The 18,700-nt window shown below is 36.5% G+C and overlaps 1 protein-coding gene across 2 annotated transcripts in view; it reads left to right on the top strand.

Annotated features, from left to right (window-relative positions):
* The first annotated feature begins 24 nt into the window (after positions 1-24).
* LOC116272719 (selenocysteine insertion sequence-binding protein 2-like) overlaps positions 25-18,700 on the top strand; it is a 44,977-nt gene continuing 26,301 nt past the window's right edge. The window contains exons 1-8 of one of the 2 annotated variants that reach the window (XM_031661490.1): positions 26-343; positions 4,570-4,799; positions 5,079-5,103; positions 5,760-5,875; positions 13,979-14,113; positions 15,882-15,962; positions 16,525-16,692; positions 16,839-16,980. In XM_031661490.1, coding sequence (XP_031517350.1) covers positions 4,620-4,799; positions 5,079-5,103; positions 5,760-5,875; positions 13,979-14,113; positions 15,882-15,962; positions 16,525-16,692; positions 16,839-16,980 — 847 coding nt within the window. In that variant the 5' untranslated portion in view covers positions 26-343; positions 4,570-4,619. Of the gene's footprint in view, positions 344-4,569; positions 4,800-5,078; positions 5,104-5,759; positions 5,876-13,978; positions 14,114-15,881; positions 15,963-16,524; positions 16,693-16,838; positions 16,981-18,700 lie in introns of both variants that reach the window. The other variant, XM_031661491.1, reaches the window with a different exon arrangement.

Below are 18,700 nucleotides of genomic sequence, written 5' to 3'. Positions count from 1 at the left end.
GCTGTTATTTGAAAAAGTGAAATGTGTGTATAATACATTGTTTAGCCTATTATGCTTTGCTGCAGGTATTTCATGAAACCCTAATACTATTGCCCCATGGAAGCCAAGAATTTTGAACATATACTTAGCTGTATTTTGTAATAGATGTGTATTTTATAATGTTTAGTACATTGAATAGTTGTGTGTTTTTTGTTTTTTTTAAATCAGCAACAACTTTTACAACAGCATATAAAAAGCAAAAGGCCGCTGGTGAAAAATGTAGCTACTCAGAAAGAAACCAGTGCAGCAGGTCCCGATAGTCGATCAAAAATTGTGCTTCTGGTAGATGCTTCACAGCAAACTGGTAAGGCAAGGGTTCTTACATGTGCATCACTGATTTTGATCTTTTTTCATTTGTCACTTTATAATTGTGGTCTGTACCACTTGTCAGAATTGTAGACTTTCATCCTTTCTTTTGTCCTGCCACTTTGTGAAATTCTCTAGGAAGGATAAAGCAATCTGTATCCTTAATGTTCTTTCAATTTGCTTGCTGGCCTTGTGTACAATTTTGGGCGGGTTTAAGGTGTCCTTTTCCTTTTGTAATAATGGAGTAGTTCAGAAACCAGAGATGGAATTTTGCAGATACTATAGAAATTTGAGGAGCTCATTTTGGTTGAAATTAAAATTGTACATGTTTTTATAACTAGATTAAAACCCTTTATAAAACATCCTAATATCCTATACATCTTCATAGAAAGAACTTAGCAAATTTTCTATGGCATATTTTGGCATAGATCTGAACCAAACCTATGTATGTCATCTATATCCTGTTAAGTACAAATTTTGAACTAGTCAAATATCATTTTGTCAAACATTTTTAGAGGACTGTACAGGCATTAAATAAAAAAGCTTTCACCTGGTAATAGACAAGAATTAATATTCTTACAATGTGCTATTTTTTGCAGTTTATATTATGAAATTTCACTTTGTATCCTTGATCTCAGTTTATTATCTGTAGAGTAGATGTTTATCTCCTCTCATCCATAGTCAGTGACACTAGTAAACAGTCTTTGTTCATGATCCAAGACCAAGATCCATTCAAAGTCATAATTAGCTTTTCTATCTCTGTACAGCCTCCATTCAAATGAGGTCTGAGTTGAAATGAATAAGATGGCTTATGCTTTTTTAGGTTATACCTTTTCTTTTGGAGATCTATTTATCTTTTTACGGTTGCTTAGATCTATTAGGAGCAGAGAAAGGATCTGAAAATCAGTTTAAAAAGTCTTGCTGATAGTACAGTTATTGTGTGGTTAAAGCATAAAGGCATGCATCTTTGAGATTAACAGACTGACAAATACTTGGAGTGGCTATGGAAAAGAATCACAATGTAATATATTACAAAGTTTTCTGGTTTGGTTGTCTTTAGTCATAGTGACCCATTGCTATGTGCTTTTAACCCTGGGAAGGCTTTAAAATATCCTTACTTCTTTATGTTGCTTGTTATTTTAACCACAAAGACACTCTGAGGCATAGTAATTAGAAAATGAAAAGATAAAGGTGAATTTGGATAGAATATTACATATTGTACATCCTATTAGTATTTTTATTCTTCAGTTAAGTTTTTAATTTCTGAGGATTAATTGGTATCAAGCAGAGATCAAATTAAATATTATAGTTTATTAGGAATGTCTTTCCATTTGTAACAGATTTTTACATTTGAACACAAGCTCATTATTTAAAAAGAGTTTATAATAAGATGGCTGGATCTAATATAATATACAAAAGTTAATTGCATTTCAGTTTGCCACCCACAAAATTTGAAAAAAAGATGTCATTAACAATAACACTGAAAAAGAGAGTTTCTGGAAATCTTAGAGAAGACGTATGGGATGTGTAGGCAGAAAATAGTAAGACTAGGCTGGGTGTGGTGGCTCACACCTGTAATCCCAGCATTTTGGAAGGCCAAGGCAGACAGATCACTTGAAGCCAGGAGTTCAAGACCACCCTGGCCAATATGGTGAAACCCCATCTCTACTAAAAAATACAAAAATCAGCTCTGTGTGGTGGCAGGTGCCTGTAGTCCAGCTACTTGGGAGGCTGAGGTAGGAGAATCACTTGAACCTGGGAGGCGGACGTTGCAGTGAGCTGAGATTGCATCACTGCATTCCAGCCTGGCAACCAAGCAAGACTGTCTTGAAAGAAAAATAAAAAAGAAAGTTATAAGTCTTTATTATGGGACATTAAGAAAAACCTAAATATCATGTTCAAAGTAATTTTGGGGAAGCTTGATAAACTAATTCTAAAATAAAGGAACAGTGGTCTCAGAAGACCCAAGACATCCCTGGAAAAGAACTTTTCCTCTAGATATGGAAACTTATAAAGCCGTCTTAATTCCTATAGGTTTATTTTGTCGATGCAGTATACAAAAGTCAAACAGAACAGAGAGCCTAGAAACAGACCCCACATGTGTATGAAAACACGTGTATATGGAAGATGACAGAAAGAGCGTTGCCGATTTGTGCCCCATGCAAATCTATTTCAGATTGATTAAGGACGTAGGGAAGCCCAATGATAGAAGAAAATATAGGCAGATAACTTTATGACTGCAGGGAGGGAACTGTTTCTAAAATTAAGAATTTCTGTTTATTAAAAGTAAGTGAAAGAATAGGCCCCAACTTGGAAAAGACTTTTACCATGTATATAACTGACAAAGGATTAGCATGAGATGTGTAAAGAATTAACATGAATCGATAAGAGAATGATCCCACCCTGTCCTTGGGGCCCATGGAACACTGTGCTGGTAGGCTAAACAATTTTGCAGGAATATAGGAATTTTTCTTTGGACCCAGCCATCTCATTCCTATGAATGTGTCCAAATGGAGCCTCCCCCTAGAAAGAGAGGGGGCTATTTGATTAAAGGTGCATATTGCTGCAGTGCAGCAAAAGTGCTGAAGCTTTCATAGTGTCCACTAGTAGCAGGTAACAAGTCCTGCTTGGACACTACTCTAAGTACAGGACACCCTCTCAGTGGAATAATAAGGAGTCATCTTATAATTATGAAGACTTGTCATAACATGACGTCATATTAAGCAGAGTACAACTCAAAATTAAATCAGTGTTGTATAAAAATTATGAATGGGCAGAAATGTGGAAAAAGGAAAACTTGTAATTTGTTCAAAGAAAGTCTGGTTTTTTGTTTTTTGGAATGTCTTGCTGCAATTATAATTTGTGAAATAAGAAATATAACTCAGAAAAATGGCAGAAGTCAGATAATTCAAAAGTAATATTAATAAAAACTTCACAGAAGGGAAAACACTTGTGGCTAAAAGCAAAAAAAGAAAAAAAAAAGATCAGCCTCATTATTAAGCAGGAACATACTAATTAAAATCCACAATGAGCCACCATTTTATACCCAACAGATTAGGTACAGTCTGGATGATAATGTAAAGTATTTAATGAATATATGGATCATTGGGTGAATATACTATTGTTGGAGTATAACTGTCTATTAAGTACCTTTGAAAATGATTGGGCATCAAGTAAAGTTGGATATGTGCATCCCCTAAGTTCTGGCAGTATTTACCGTAGAGAAACTTACATATGCATGTATGCACATTCATGTGTCTGTGTATCAGTGTCAACAGTAATAGTGTTCTTAGTAGCAAAACTCCGAAACAACTGAGGTGTCTCATCAGTGGTACAAAGGATAAGTACACTGAGGTATATTCATGTGAAGGCATTCTAGATTCCAGTGGCATTAATGAATTATAACATATGCACCACAATCTCAAAGCCAGTGTTGAGGTGTGGCAGGGGTGAGAAGTCACATGGGCAAAGTGGTGTTTTAAAATAAAGTTGAAAACTGGAAAATTATATGATTTAGGTTTTAGAAATACAGAAATCCATGGTAAATCTATAAAGAAAAGTGAAGGAATGATATGCACAGAATTCAGAATAGATGGTAAGCTCTGGGCTAAGAAAATGGTATAGTAGTGGAGGGGAACACACAGCAACCTTCAAAAGATTGATGACGTTCTCTTTCCTAAATGGTTGATGGCGATTTTAGTATTTTAGTGATATATTTTAGTCTGTCTTCATAATAAAAACATACAGGCTGGGTGAGGTAGCTCATGCCTGTAATCCCAGCATTTTGGGAGGTCACGTCGGGTGGATCGCTTGAGCTCAGGAGTTTGAGACCAACCTGGGCAACATGGCGAAACCCTGCAAAACCCTGTCTCTACAAAAAATAACCCCGGTGTGGTGGTGGTGCATGCCTGTAGTCCCAGCTACTTGGGAGGCTGAGATCGAAGGATTGCTTGAGCCTGGGAGGCAGAGGTTGCAGTGAGCCAAAATTGTGCCACTGCCCTTCAGCCTGGGAAACAGACTGAGACCCTGCCTCAAGAAAAACAAAAAACATTAACCAACTTACCAGGAACATCTTACCTTTTAATGAAGTTTTCAAAAAGTTGTCACCTATTTCTTCATTTATGAAGTTTGGTATCTATTTTCTTATAATCTTAATGATGATTTAATGAGAATTTATCAATTTGCTCATCACAAAGAATTGTCACACTTTCCTTGCCTTTGTAGATTTCCCATCAGATATCGCTAACAAGTCTCTCTCAGAGACCACTGCCACAATGCTCTGGAAGTCCAAGGGCAGGAGAAGAAGAGCATCCCACCCCACTGCTGAATCTTCTAGTGAGCAGGGGGCTAGTGAAGCTGACATTGACAGTGACAGTGGTTACTGCAGTCCCAAACACAGCAACAACCAGCCTGCAGCAGGGGCTGTGAGAAATCCTGATTCTGGGACCATGAATGTATGTGGCATCGTCTTGATTTCTTTATTGGTCATTGATATCAGTATTATTATTTTGCATCCTCTGCTAAAGCTTAAGTATCTGTTTTCATTAACAATTACTACAGTAATAGGATAGTTACAAATGTATTTTGTATTTTATTAATAAAAATGTTCATTTATGAATAAGTATGATAATATTGTGATATGCATGCTTCACACTAAATTATAAAACATTTAGCAAAGTACATAATGTTGGTTCTCAAGTAGAGTATAATTGTCTTTTTGTTTCTTTTTTTAGCATGTGGAATCATCTATGTGTGCAGGTACTTATTTTCTGCATTGTGTTTTTGCTATACTTTCTACTTTGTACATTATCAAAGTTTTCCTTTTAAGCATGAGGCGTGCCGATATTGCAAACAAAACTTAGAAATCTTGCAGAGATTCAAGGTAATTTGGAAGTACAGTTTTGCTGATCAGCTTGAGAAAATGCCAACTGGAGATATTCTGTAAGAGGACACTTGTATTACTAAGAACTGTAGTACTACTTACAAGTTTATAGGGCTGGGTAAGGTGGCTCACGCCTGTAATCACAGCACTTTGGGAGGCAGAGGCAGGTGGATCACCTAAGGTCAGGAGTTCGAGACCAGTCTGGCCAACATGATGAAACCCCATCTCTACTAAAAATACAAAAAAATTAGCTGGACTTGGTGAGCGGCTGTAATCCCAGCTACTTGGGAGGCTAAGGCTGGAGAATTGCTTGAACCCAGGAGGCGGAGGTTGCAGTGAGCTAAGATCTCGCCACTGCACTCCAGCCTGGAAAAGAAGAGCGAAACTCCGTCTCAAAAAAAAAAAAAAGGTGTATAGAAAAATTTTCAGTATCGCATTTCTAGTGACTGAATTTCAGTATATGAAGTCAGGTCAATTTAGGTTTTCCTGTCTTTTATAAGTAAATTATAATTTAAAATTGTATTTGTTATAGGTGGTGTAAATTGGTCCAATGTAACTTGCCAGGCAACTCAGAAAAAACCTTGGATGGAAAAAAATCAGACATTTTCTAGAGGTGGAAGGCAAACTGAACAAAGAAATAATTCACAGGTAATTCGAATTACGGTGGAGAAAATTAATTAGGTATGAGATGAGTCATTTTAGATTTGTTAGTTACAGTGGTGTAGTGGATATGCACATTGAGTGATTTGAAAGTGAACTATCGTGTAACTTTAAAATGGCTTAGCTAATAAACTTAAATAATGAAACAAAATGGCAAAGTGTTGAGTGGGTATATATGGTACCATTTTTCTACATTTCTATATATTTAAATATTTTATAATGTTAAAAAAGGATGCCCTTTAATCCTGTTTCATTTGCCATGTCTTTTTCCCACATAAAAATTCAAAAGCATTTTGTGCTTTAAATATTGATTCTTTGATCTTAGGGATGGTAGCCTTGTCCACGTGTCTTTACCTGACTGTAAATACCCTTTTGTGCTAATGGCAGTGCCATAGTGATGGCTTGCCATGAGGTAGTCAGGGCAGATTCCTGAGGCCCAGAGGAACAAGGTGTAACTGCAGTACAGGAGAGGGAGCTGTGCACTGCCATGAACTACAAATAACTGTAACTTCCTGCTTTGATTGGCTGTAAAATCAGGGAGTTGTTTAATGGTCATTATTTTTCCTTTTCATTTTTTTAGATGGCCTTCTTGGATTCCTTAACTCTATTAAGGAATTAAAACTATCATATGACTATATGGATATATTCATCTGTGAATAAACTTAAATAGGAGCAAGTTACTAATGGGTTAAATATGCCAACTATTTGCCTGTTCCTTTGCCTCCCTGGAATGGAATATAGGTTGAGCATTCAAGAAAAAGTTTCAGATTTTAGAGCATTTGGATTTGGGATTGGGATCCCTAATCCAAATCTAAAATCTGAAACTTTTTTCTTTTTAGTTGACACGTAATAACTGTACATAGTTGTAAAGTATAATGGGATATATTGATGTATGTATACAATGTATAATGATCAAATCAGGGTGATTAACATATCCATCATCTCAAACATAGATCATTTCTTTGTTTTGGGAACATTCAGAATCCTGTCCCCTATTTGAAAATATACAATAAATTATTGTTAACTGTAGTCACCCTACCAGTGCTATAGAACACTAGAATTTATTCCCTCTTTGTAGCTGTAATTTTGCATTCATTGACCAACCTCTCCCTATCCCTCTCCCTCAATCCTTCCTAGCCTCTGGTAACCACTATTCTACGCTCTACTTCTGTAAGATCAACTTTTTTAACTTCCACGTGTGAGTGACAACGTGTGTTCTTTATCTTTCTGTGCCTTGCTTATTTCACTAAACATATTGTCCTCTAGGCTCATCCATGTTGCTGTGAATGACAGGATTTTGTTCTTTTTATGGCTGAACAGTATTCCATTCTATATATATACACCACATTTTCTTCATCCATTCATCTGATGGACACTTAAGTTGATTTCATATCTTGGCTAATGTGAATAATGCTGCAATAAACAAGAGAGGCAGATATCTCTTTAACATACTGATGGCTTTTTCTTTGGCTCTAGTAGTGGGATTGCTGGATCATGTGGTAGTTCTTTTTTTAGTTTTTGAGGAAACTTTATACTATTTTCTGTAGTGGTCATACTAATTTACATTCCCAAGATCAGTGTGTATACGAGTTTCCTTTTCTCTGCATCCTCACCAGCATACCAGCATTTTTTTCGAGAATAGAATAGGCATTCTGAGACGAGAAAATACCTCCTTATGGTTTTGATACACATTTCCCTAATGATTAGTGATGCTGAGCATTTTTTCATGTATGCTTTCCTTTGAGAAATGACTCTTCAGATCATTTGCCCATTTTTTAATTGAAAAATATGAAACTTTTTTAGTGCCATGACACCGCAGCTAGAAAATTCTGTACATAAGTACTTAACACAACTTCGTGTAATGCACACAGTTATTTAAAATACTGTATGAAATTACCTTCAGGCTATGTGTATGAGGTGTATATGAAACACAAGTGAATTTCAGTGTTGAGTCTTGGATCCCATCCCCAAGATACCTCAGTATGTATATGCAGATACTCTAGAATCTGAAAAAATCTGAAATTCAAAACACTTCTGGTCCCAAGCATTTCAGATAAGGAATAACTCAACCTGTACTTCATATGTACCTTAACATTAATTAGGCTGTCAAAAAAACAAAATTCACTCTTCCCTGTGGTTATTGCAAAAATAAATCATTTGTGGCAAGCTGGTGAGGCAGTCTAACTTTATTTGATTAAAAACAAAAGAGCTAAAAGAGGAATCATTTATACAGATTGGATAAACAAATTCTACGTAATATTTACATATGGGCTGAAATTTTCTGCTGAGACTGTAATCGCTAGTCCTACCTGTGTTTACAGTTTCAGTACTATTGGTTTTGCTATCGGTAGCTCACTAGAGAGGAAATAATACTCAGATGAAAAACATTTTATCTCTTTCTCAAAACTGATGAGGAATGTTAAAAGAACAAAAAAGAAAACTTTGCAAATATATATGGCACCAAAGAACTGGAGCCAGATGTTTGACAATGTATTTGCTTTCTACTTCTGATGCTGTTATCCTTGTACTTTACTTAAGTGTATTTGTTTGATTTTTGAGATGCAGAATCTTTTTAAGTCAAAATGTTTTCCCTTTTTGCAATTTCTGATTGTTTTTAGACTCTAGACATCTTTTAGAAATCAAATAAATATTGACCTGTATGTTCTGTTACTTTTTGTAATATAATATTTCAGGGCATTTTTATCTGAGATTTATTTTGTTCCATGGTAAAACAAAATGGAGTGGATTTTCAAAGTAGTTAACCAGTTGTCCTAACATTCTTTCCCTGGTTTTTGTTTCCATTTTAGTGATTTGCTGATTTCTTTTTTTCTTTTATTCTTTCTTTTTTTTTTTTTTGTGACAGAGTCTCGCTCTTGTTGCCCAGGCTGGAATGCAGTGGCACGATCTTAGCTCACTGCAACCTCCGCCTCTCAGGTTCAAGTGATTCTTCTGCCTCAGCCTCCTTAGTAGCTGGGATTACAGGTGCCCAACACCACGTCTGGGTAATTTTTGTGTTTTTAGTAGAAACGGGGTTTCACGATGTTGCCCAGACTGGTCTCAAACTCTTGACTTTGTGATCTACCCACCTCGGCCTCCCAAAGTTTTGGGATTACAGGGGTGAGCCACCGCGACCGGCCTACTGATTTCTTATATGCTGTTTTGGGGCTATTTGTTTTGTTCAGTTTATGAGATTTTTGCACCTGTACCATGCTGTTTAATTACAGGAGTTTTAAACATCCTTACCAGTGTTTTAACATTGAGTAACATAGATCATTTCTTTAGTCTGGTATACGTCTAATTTTAAATGATGGAAAGAATCCAAAAACTTGAAATCTTTTAAAACGGCTTTATTTTATAGAATAGGTTGAAAAGTAAACGAGATTTTAAAAAAAAAGATTATATACAATGTAAAAGTCTCATTTCACCCCTGCTTCTCCTTGACTTCCCCTCTCCCCCTATACCTCTCCCACTTTGAGTAAATTCTTGTAGTCTTCCAGAGTTTTTTCACTTCATTATAAGTAAATAGATGTATATATCTTATTTTTGTTCTTTCTTTACAAAAAAAGAGCATATCTACTGTGTTCTCTCCTTTGCTCACTTACAGTGCATCTTGGAGACATTTTCATAATTTCCATATTACCACGTAAAGGGCTTCCACACTTTTTCCTTTTAGACAACTCGTAATATTGTGTGGATATACCCTTGTTGATTTCTGTAGCCTTATCAATGGATACTTGAGTTGTTTGCAAACTGTTGCTGTTGTAAACATGCTGCTGTGTCATTTAGAAATGTGTATGTATAGAATCAATTTCTAGATAAGGGACTGCTGAGTCAAAAGGTAAATTCATGTGTTGTTTTGGTAAATATCACCAGATTGTATCAGTCTGCATCCTCAACAACAATGTGGAAAGTGCCTAGTATCATACGGCTTCAGATACAGTGTGTTTTCAGGATTTGGGGTGTATGCCAGTTAGATAAAAATTATGTCTTAATGTAGTTGATCATTCTTCCATGTGTTTAAGGAGCATTTGTATTTACTTCTTTTCCTGTGAACTTACCTGATCCTATACTTTGCTCATTTTTTGAATCTTGATCTATTTCTTTCTTTTTTGAGGTACATTTTAAAATCAGTTTGATCAAGTTTTTATCAAGTTCCTGAAGTTACTTGGAGTCTTTAATATGTAACGCAAGTTGCAAATATTTTGCTAGGTTTTCCTTTTTATTTTTTACTTTGCTCATTATTATCATGATTATTGCCGTGCAGAGTTTATTTTTAAAATAACATTAAGGCCGGGCGCGGTGGCTCACGCCTGTAATCCCAGCACTTTGGGAGGCCGAGGTGGGTGGATCACCTGAGTTTGGGAGTTCGAGACCAGCCTGACCAACATGGAGAAACCCCGTCTCTACTAAAAATACAAAATTAGCTGGGCGTTGTGGCACATGCCTGTAATCCCAGCTACCAGGGAGGCTGAGGCAGGAGCATTGCTTGAACCTGGGAGGCGGAGGTTGCGGTGAGCCGAGATTGTGCCATTACACTCCAGCCTGGACAACAAGAGTGAAACTCTGTCTCAAAAAAAAAAAAAAAACGTTAAGAAGTTTGTATTTATAAATTGACTCTATTGGTCCTTTTTTTTTGATGGCTTCTAAAGTGTTTTAAATCATAGTTGGAAAAGCTTAGCCCCTACTCCAAGGCTGTAAAGGAATTTGCTTGTTTCTTCCTCTAGTGTATTCATGGCCTTGTTTCTTTACATTTAAATATTTATTCCATTTGGAGTTTTTCTTGGTATATGATGTGAGATATTATCCTACTTTGTATTTTCGAAGTGACTTTAAAATCTTCCAGCACCATTTGTTGAAAAGTTTGTCCCTTCTTCACTGACTTTAATTACCTTTATCACTTAATAAGTTCCCAAATATATTGGAATCCATTTCTAGACTTTCTATTCTGTTCCATTGGTGTTTAAATTAATCTATAAACTTAGAATCAGCTACCTTTTATGATATGTCATCTTTCTATGCAAACACAGTATGTCTTCCTATTTTTGAATCTTTTTTTTTTTTTTGAAATGAAGTCTTTGTTGCCTAGGCTGGAGTACAGTGGCACAATCTCAGCTCACTGCAATCTCCACCTCCTGGGTTCAAGTGATTCTCCTGCCTCAGCCTCCTGAGTAGCTGAGATTACAGGTGCCTGCTACCACGCGTGGCTAATTTTTGTATTTCAGTAGAGACCAGATTTCACCATGTTGGCCAGACTGGCCTTGAACTTCTGACCTCAAGTGATCCACCTGCCTCAGCCTCCCAAAGTGCTGGGATTACAGGCGTGAGCCACCGCACCTGGCTTGAATCATTTTTTGGTGTTCTTTAGAAAAGTGGTGTAAGGCAGGCATGGTGGCATGCACCCATAGTCCTGTCTACTTGGGAGAGTGAGGTGGGAGGAACGCTTGAGCCCAGGAGTTTCAGGTTACAGTGAGCTATAATGGCGCCATGGCACTGCAGCCTGGGCAGCAGAGAGACCCCGTCTCAGTTAAGCAGTCAATCAATCAGTCAGTCAACAAATGGAAGTGTTGCAAAGTTTTCCTTAAATAAGTTTGTACATAGTGGTAATTTCTAATATTTTTTTCCTTTTTATTATTGTAAATGGGGTATGAAAACTTTAAAATTTTTAATTTTGTGCTACTCATTTAAGAATCTTAATATATATTCAGAGCTGTAGCTTCTGCTTTGTTTTGTTCAGTATACCCTCTTTCTATCAACAAAACTCTTTTTTAGAAGAGCTGACAAAATATTTAGATGTCATGAGGTTATTGATTCATTAATGAGTTTATTGGAATACTTGCACATTTGGCTCACATGAACTTTGTTGGGACCATTAGTTTGGGGGTTTTAATTTAATCCTGGTGCTTTATGTCTCAAAGTGTAAGAATCAGATTGCATTTGTTTTTAAAGGAAATAGTTTTACTATTTGTAACACCATTAATGCATATATACTAATTCTGGTTTACAACAGCAAGCGTAAGAATTCAGGTGGTTCCAGGTCTTTGTGTGCATCTGTTTGATTTCAGAACCCAAGGCCTGCATACCAGCACCTTCTCTCCAGGTCTGCTTCCAATTTGCAGTTGTTAGAATTTTGGAGTAGCTGTTACTGAAGATCGTATTTTTCATATCTTTTAAGTGTCCTGGTTAAGAGAGGCATTTTCTGTTAGCTGCATTTGGTACTTAAGAGAGGGAACTTGAAATGTCTTAAGAGTCTTAGAATGCGTAATGTTTTTTTTCTTGCCCACATGAAAATTGAACATTTTGCAGATTTGTTAATGGGATTTTTTGGTCTGTTTTGGCTGCTATAAAATAATGCTGTAGACTCAGTGGCTTATAAACAACAGAAGTTTATTTCTCTCAGTTCTGGAGGGTGGGAAGTCCAAGGCCCTGGCAAATTCGATGTCTGGTGAGGGCCTGCTTCCTGGTTCCTAGGTGACTGTCTTCTAGCTTTGTCCTTACGTGGTGGAAGGGGTGAAGGAGGTCTCTGGGGTTCCTTATATGAGGTCACTAATCCCATTTATGATGGCTCTGCCCTCATAACCTAATCACCTTCCAAAGGCCGCACTTTCAAATACCATCTCATGGGCAGAGGGAGTGTTAGGATTTTAATACATCAATTTTGGGACATAGAAACATTTTAGTTCCTAACATACAATAATAATACTAATTTATGTGATTGAATGAAAAGCTTATTCTCTTAAATCTTGGAAACAAGATTTTTATTAAATAATTTTCCTAATTGTTTTATCTATTTTATAAAAAAATAAACTGCAAGTATGAGAAAACTTACAGTAGTTAAAGAGTAACTGGGCACGGTCACTCATGCATGTAATCACAGCACTTTGGGAGGCGAGGCAGGAGGATCCCTTGAGCGCAGGAATTCTAGACCAGCCTGGACAATATAGGCAGACCCTGCTTCTACAGAAAATAAAAAAATTAGCTGGGTGTGGTGGTGCACACCTGTGGTCCTAGGTATTTGGGGGGCTGAGGTGAAAGAATCACTTGTGTCCAGGAGGTTGAGGCTACAGTGAGCCTTGTTGGCACTACTGCACTCCTGCCTGGGTGACAGAGTAAGATCCTAACTTAAAAAGTAATATAAAAGGCCAGGCATGTGACTCATGCCTTAATCTCAGTACTTTGAGAGGCCAAGGTGGGAAGATTGCTTGAAGTCAGCAGTTCAAGACCAGCCTGGGAACATAGTGAGACCCCTGTCTCTACAAAACTACAGATAAAACAATTAGCTAGGTATAGTGGCATGTGTTTGTAGTCCCAGTTGCTTGGGAGGCTGAGGCAAGAGAATCACTTGAGCCTAGGTGTTCAGGCTGTAGTGAGCTATGATCAAGCCACTGCACTCCAGCCTGGGCAACAGAGCAAGATCACGTCTCTAAAAAAAAAAAGTAAGTAATATGCAGTTCCCCCCCAGTGGTAATATCTTGCAAAACTAAAGTGCAATATCACACCCAGATATTGGCCTTGATACAGTCAAGACACAGAACAGATTCATCATCACAAGGACCCTCCTATTGGCTTTCATAGCCACACCAACTGCTCCTTATGCCCTAGAGTTCACTGACCTGTTCTCCCTTTCTAATTCTGCTGTTTCAATAATTTTGTATGCCTTTGTACAGTCTTTGGGATTGGCCTTTTTCACTTCCATGGTTCTCTGGTTGTTGAGTTTATCAATACTGTAGTTTATTCCCTTTTGTGGTTGATACAGACTTCTATACTATGATCTGGATCTGCCGCAGTTAGTTTAACTGTTCACCCACTGTAGAACATCTGGTTTGTTTCCTGTTTTCACTTTTGTGAATAAAGCTGCTAATAAATATTCATGTCGAGGGGAAAAAAGTAATGTGCATTAATCGTCTCATTTTTCTGTTTTACTTATAAGTACCTTATTTGTCAGAAACTTGATCTTTAAAATAAGTGATGCACTTCGTGAAAATTTATTGAGTTGTACACTTGTGCGTACTTTTCTGCCGGTATGTTATATACTTGAGTGAAACATTTATTTAAAAATAATTAGATTTTTTTCCCCCTCTGGGGTTTACTTAGGTTGGATTCAGATGCCGAGGACACAGTACTTCCTCAGAAAGAAGACAGAATTTGCAAAAGAGACCAGATAATAAGCATTTAAGCTCTAGTCAATCCCATAGAAGCGATCCTAATTCTGAGTCTTTATATTTTGAGGTATTTTTTTCAAACTCTATTTGTAAGCTGTTATAGGAAATGTTCCCATTAAGAAATTAATGTGTTACATTGTGAACATTATGAATACTTTTTATGTCTTAGTGATTCTAGTATTAAATTATAAATTACTCAGAAGTATTAACTCATTTTTGTCTTAGTTATATATATTTAATCTAACATTAATTTTACTGATGTTTATTTTTATAAATTTTTGTCCTGTGTGTTCACCATTTTGAGGTAATGTGTAGAGGTAGAACTTGATTTCATGTGGACTTTATTTAGTATGGAGCTTTTTCACTTAATTTTTGTTGTTACTCAATTCATTTGAAAGGCTTTTCAGATTTGAGTAGTTCAATCTAGTTAAGTTGTGCTGTCAGCCAGGAGAGTTTTAGAGGAGGAGGAAAGATGTTTTACTTTCTCTGATAGACAGCTCATATCCTAATTGCACTGTTATTCATCGAACAGATTCTTATTGGTGGTCTATATGTGTGCAGTAAGGTGCTCTGAATGATACATAAAGGTGAACAGACCTGCTATCTTCGGGAGCGTTGCTGTGTAGTAGGAGAACGTAGGCATATACACACGTAATACTTAGTTGAGTGTGGTTAGAGTTGAGCGCAGAGACAGGTCACTTTGGGTTTGTGGCAGGGTAGGTAACATTTGAAATGAATTTAAAGAACAAGTAGAATTTGTATGTGTCAAGATGTTTTTCACCACATATCTCTGGAAACTCATTTGAGTAGCTCATTTTGGTTGGATCATAAATTCTATTAAATGAGTTAATAGATGGAGATTAAACTGGAAAACTTACTTGAGGTCAGAGGATAGAAATGAATAATATGCCGGGTGTGATGGCTAATGCCTGTAATCCCAGCGCTTTCGGAGGCCAAAGGTGGGGCGGATCACTTGAGGTCAGGAGTTTGAGACCTGGCCAACGTGGTGAAACCCCATCTCTACTAAAAATACAAAAAGTTAACTGGACATGGTGGCAGGTGCCTGTAATTCCAGCTACTTGGGAGGCTGAGGCAGGAGAATCACTTGAATTCAGGAGGCAGAGGTTGCAGTGAGCTGAGATTGTGCCATTGCTCTCCAGCCTGGGCAACAATAGCAAAACTCCGTCTCAAAAAAAAAAAAAAAAATCAATAATATGTTAGATAAGTTTAGTAATTGAGTCAGAGGACTTGAGAGTATCTCAATTACTCTATCAAGAATAGTTTCAACATATCCAGATCTGGCAATAGTAGTACATGTATTCACCTGTACTATTGGTTCTATACTTATATTTAAAGATACTAGATATAATTTTCAGGATAAAGGAAGATATTAAGAACTTAATTTCAATGGAAAATTTTTTAAACCTTATTGACAATCATGTGGAGTAATGCAGAACAAGGAATATATTAATAAAGTTTACATGAAGCTGTCTATTAAACACTTTTTCAAATTATCTGAATGTGATAAAATCCAGTTTGAATTTCTTTTCAATTACCCACCCATCTGAAGGTAGAACTATTAATAAAAATGAAATAGTAGGTGCAGAAATCCAAAAAATGGAGATGTGTGGATATGCCGCCATCCTTGAATAATTAAATTGTTTATGTTTTAGCATGTGAGAAATGACATTTCCTCTTTAAGACTGACTTTGAATAATTCAGTAGTAGAATACAAGAAATAACTTCCTCATTTTTCAATACTTCTAAGCATTAGAAAAAGTTTTTTTTAGGAGTTTGCCTTGAACTCTTTTTACTTAAAATGTGAAATATTTCAGGATGAAGATGGGTTTCAAGAACTAAATGAGAATGGAAATGCTAAGGATGAGAATATTCAACAAAAACTTTCTTCTAAAGTTGTAAGTGACTCTTTAAAAAGAAAAGCAAAATATAACATCTTTTGAACAATGGCTATGTTGAAGGGAAATATTAAAGATAAGTGTAAAGGCACATGGAGCAGCAGAGTGTGCAGGAGATGGTGTTTAGTACCTATCTTTAGTATTTCTTTCCAGCATAGCCTGCACAAAGATAATTCCCTATGAAATCCACAGTTCTGTTACTAAAGCACCATTAATTAAATGATATCATCATGCAACATACAGTCTGTACTGAAATTTTCCCAGTTGTTTCAAAATTTTACTTTGGAGATATTTTGTTTTATTTCATTCAAGGATCCAGGCAACCATCACCCTCTGCATTAAGCTGTTTTGTCCCTTTATTATTTCCCAGTCTGAAATGGTCCCACTGTCAAATCCTGTTCTTTATGACATTGAATTCTTTCTTTTTTTTTCTGTAATGACATTGAATTCTTTGAAGAGTCTAGTCCAGTTATACTGCAGAACATCCCACATTCTGGATCCTTTTTCCTTATGATTGACTTTTATGGGGTCACTAACAAATGTTTTTTTCTGGTTATCATAGTTGGATGATTTACCTGAAAACTCACCAATCAATATAGTTCAGACTCCAATTCCCATTACCACCTCAGTTCCGAAACGTGCAAAAAGTCAGAAGAAGAAAGCTTTAGCAGCAGCCCTTGCCACAGCTCAAGAATATTCAGAAATAAGTATGGAGCAAAAAAAATTACAGGTACATATTCCTTTTTATGAACAAATGTGATACTTTACTTGCTAGGTTCGATGGAATAAATAGAAGGAGTGATAAATATAGTCATCTTAAAATGCCACACTTTGATACTGTAACAAAAGCATTAATTTTTTATATTTATTTTGTAGGAAGCTTTATCAAAAGCAGCTGGAAAAAAGAATAAAACACCTGTGCAGCTAGATTTGGGGGACATGTTAGCTGCTCTGGAAAAACAACAGCAAGCAATGAAAGCACGGCAAATTACTAACACCAGACCTCTGTCATATACAGGTGATGTCATTAGTCTGAGCAATTTGCTGTTTGTCTCTGGTAATATATGTTAGATGTTTTGTCTCTGGTAATATATGTTAGAAATTTTAAAAGTTTTATATATGTATGTATATATGTATGTATATATGTGTGTGTGTGTGTGTGTGTGTATATGTATGTGTGTTTGTGTGTGTGTATTTTAAGTAAGTCAGCTTAAACCACAAACCTTGAAATTCTCCATGCTCCTTTTCTTTCCACACCTAGTCCTTTAACATATCCTGTCTGTCCTGCCTGCAAAACATATCCATACTCTAACTACTCACCAGATTTCCTGCCACCACAGTAGCCCCCATTATTGTATAATACTATACTGAGTAGCCTCCTTACTACTACTTGTTTTTCCCTCCCCCCAACCTCTAGTCTGTGTTAAAAGAAGTGACCTTTTTAAAATGTAAGCAGGATTATATCACTTCACTGCTCAGAATCCTCTAATAGTGCTTCATTTCACTTGGCATGAAGCCAGGCTCCTAACTAAAGCCATATTTTAGCTGACCCTATTACCTTTTTGCCTTTGTCACCATTTTGTCCTAACACACTCTGCTCTAGCCATGTTAGCAGTCCTCAGACACACCCAGCCTGATCCTAGCTCAGTATCTGTGGGCTTGCTATTCCCTTTACCTCAGACGCTCTTTCCCCAGGTATCAGCATAGTTTGCTTCCCTCAGGTTCTTTAGATCTCTGCATAAATGTCAGTTGGTATGCATTTTGACTCACCCAAATTTTTTTCTTTTTCAAAATTGAAATTTAAAAAATCACAAGTAATCTGGCTTTCTTACGTTATCCAGTTTAAAACTCACTTGCAAACAAGGGTTTTTATCAGATTGTGTGTGTGTATATGGGAAAATGATCTGGCTTTCTACTGAAACAGTAATTTCTATTTTAACAAACCTTGTCAGATTTAGAGCTCAGCTTTTCCATGTTCCCTCATTTCTTTTCATTGTCTTTTTAGAGGGTGAGGAATAGAACAAAGGAACAGGAAAGGTACCAATGTACAGTACCAGCACCGATGCTGAGAGGCAAAATTGAATTTTGTGTTTCTTCTGATCCTGTGTGAAGGGACTATTACTTATTAGAAAGATAAATTACAATGTATAATTTTAACCTGTGTGCAAAATGTTTAAACCTATCTAGTTACCAGTCCACTGTCAACCTTTGCTTTGAGTAACTATTATTACAAATAGTACTGAATGTGTATAAAGCTTTAGACTTGCATGTTGAGCTGGGGAGAGTGGCAGTAATCTCTCACTGAAGAGGAAAAGTAGGGAATAAAACTGAGTTAGCAGTGTTCTGGAGGGGTGTGGCCTAGTAGCTAAAAGCAGGGGCTCTGGAATCCAGTTGCCTTTGTTTAAATCCTGTTCTTCCATGTGTTTCACTGGCAAGTTACTTAACCTTCCTGTGCTTCAGTTTCCTCACATTAATGTGAGAGTACCTGCTTCAGGATTGTCTTGAGAATTAGATGAGATGATATATGTAAAGTACTTAGAGTATCCGGGTTATAATCACTCAATAAATGTTTAATATTATTATGGAGATGAGATTGTTAACCTGTGATACGTCAGATGGCTTATTACAACTTCGATTTATTTAGTAACTGTTAATGTATTTGTTTATATATGTACAGATATACAGTATATATACCGTATATATTATATGCATATATACAGTGTATGTACCGTATATAT

The sequence above is a fragment of the Papio anubis genome, unplaced genomic scaffold, assembly GCF_008728515.1.
Source record: "Papio anubis isolate 15944 unplaced genomic scaffold, Panubis1.0 scaffold174, whole genome shotgun sequence".
NCBI classification, from domain to species: Eukaryota; Metazoa; Chordata; class Mammalia; order Primates; family Cercopithecidae; genus Papio; species Papio anubis.
This window is presented reverse-complemented; position numbering and strand designations above follow the sequence as displayed.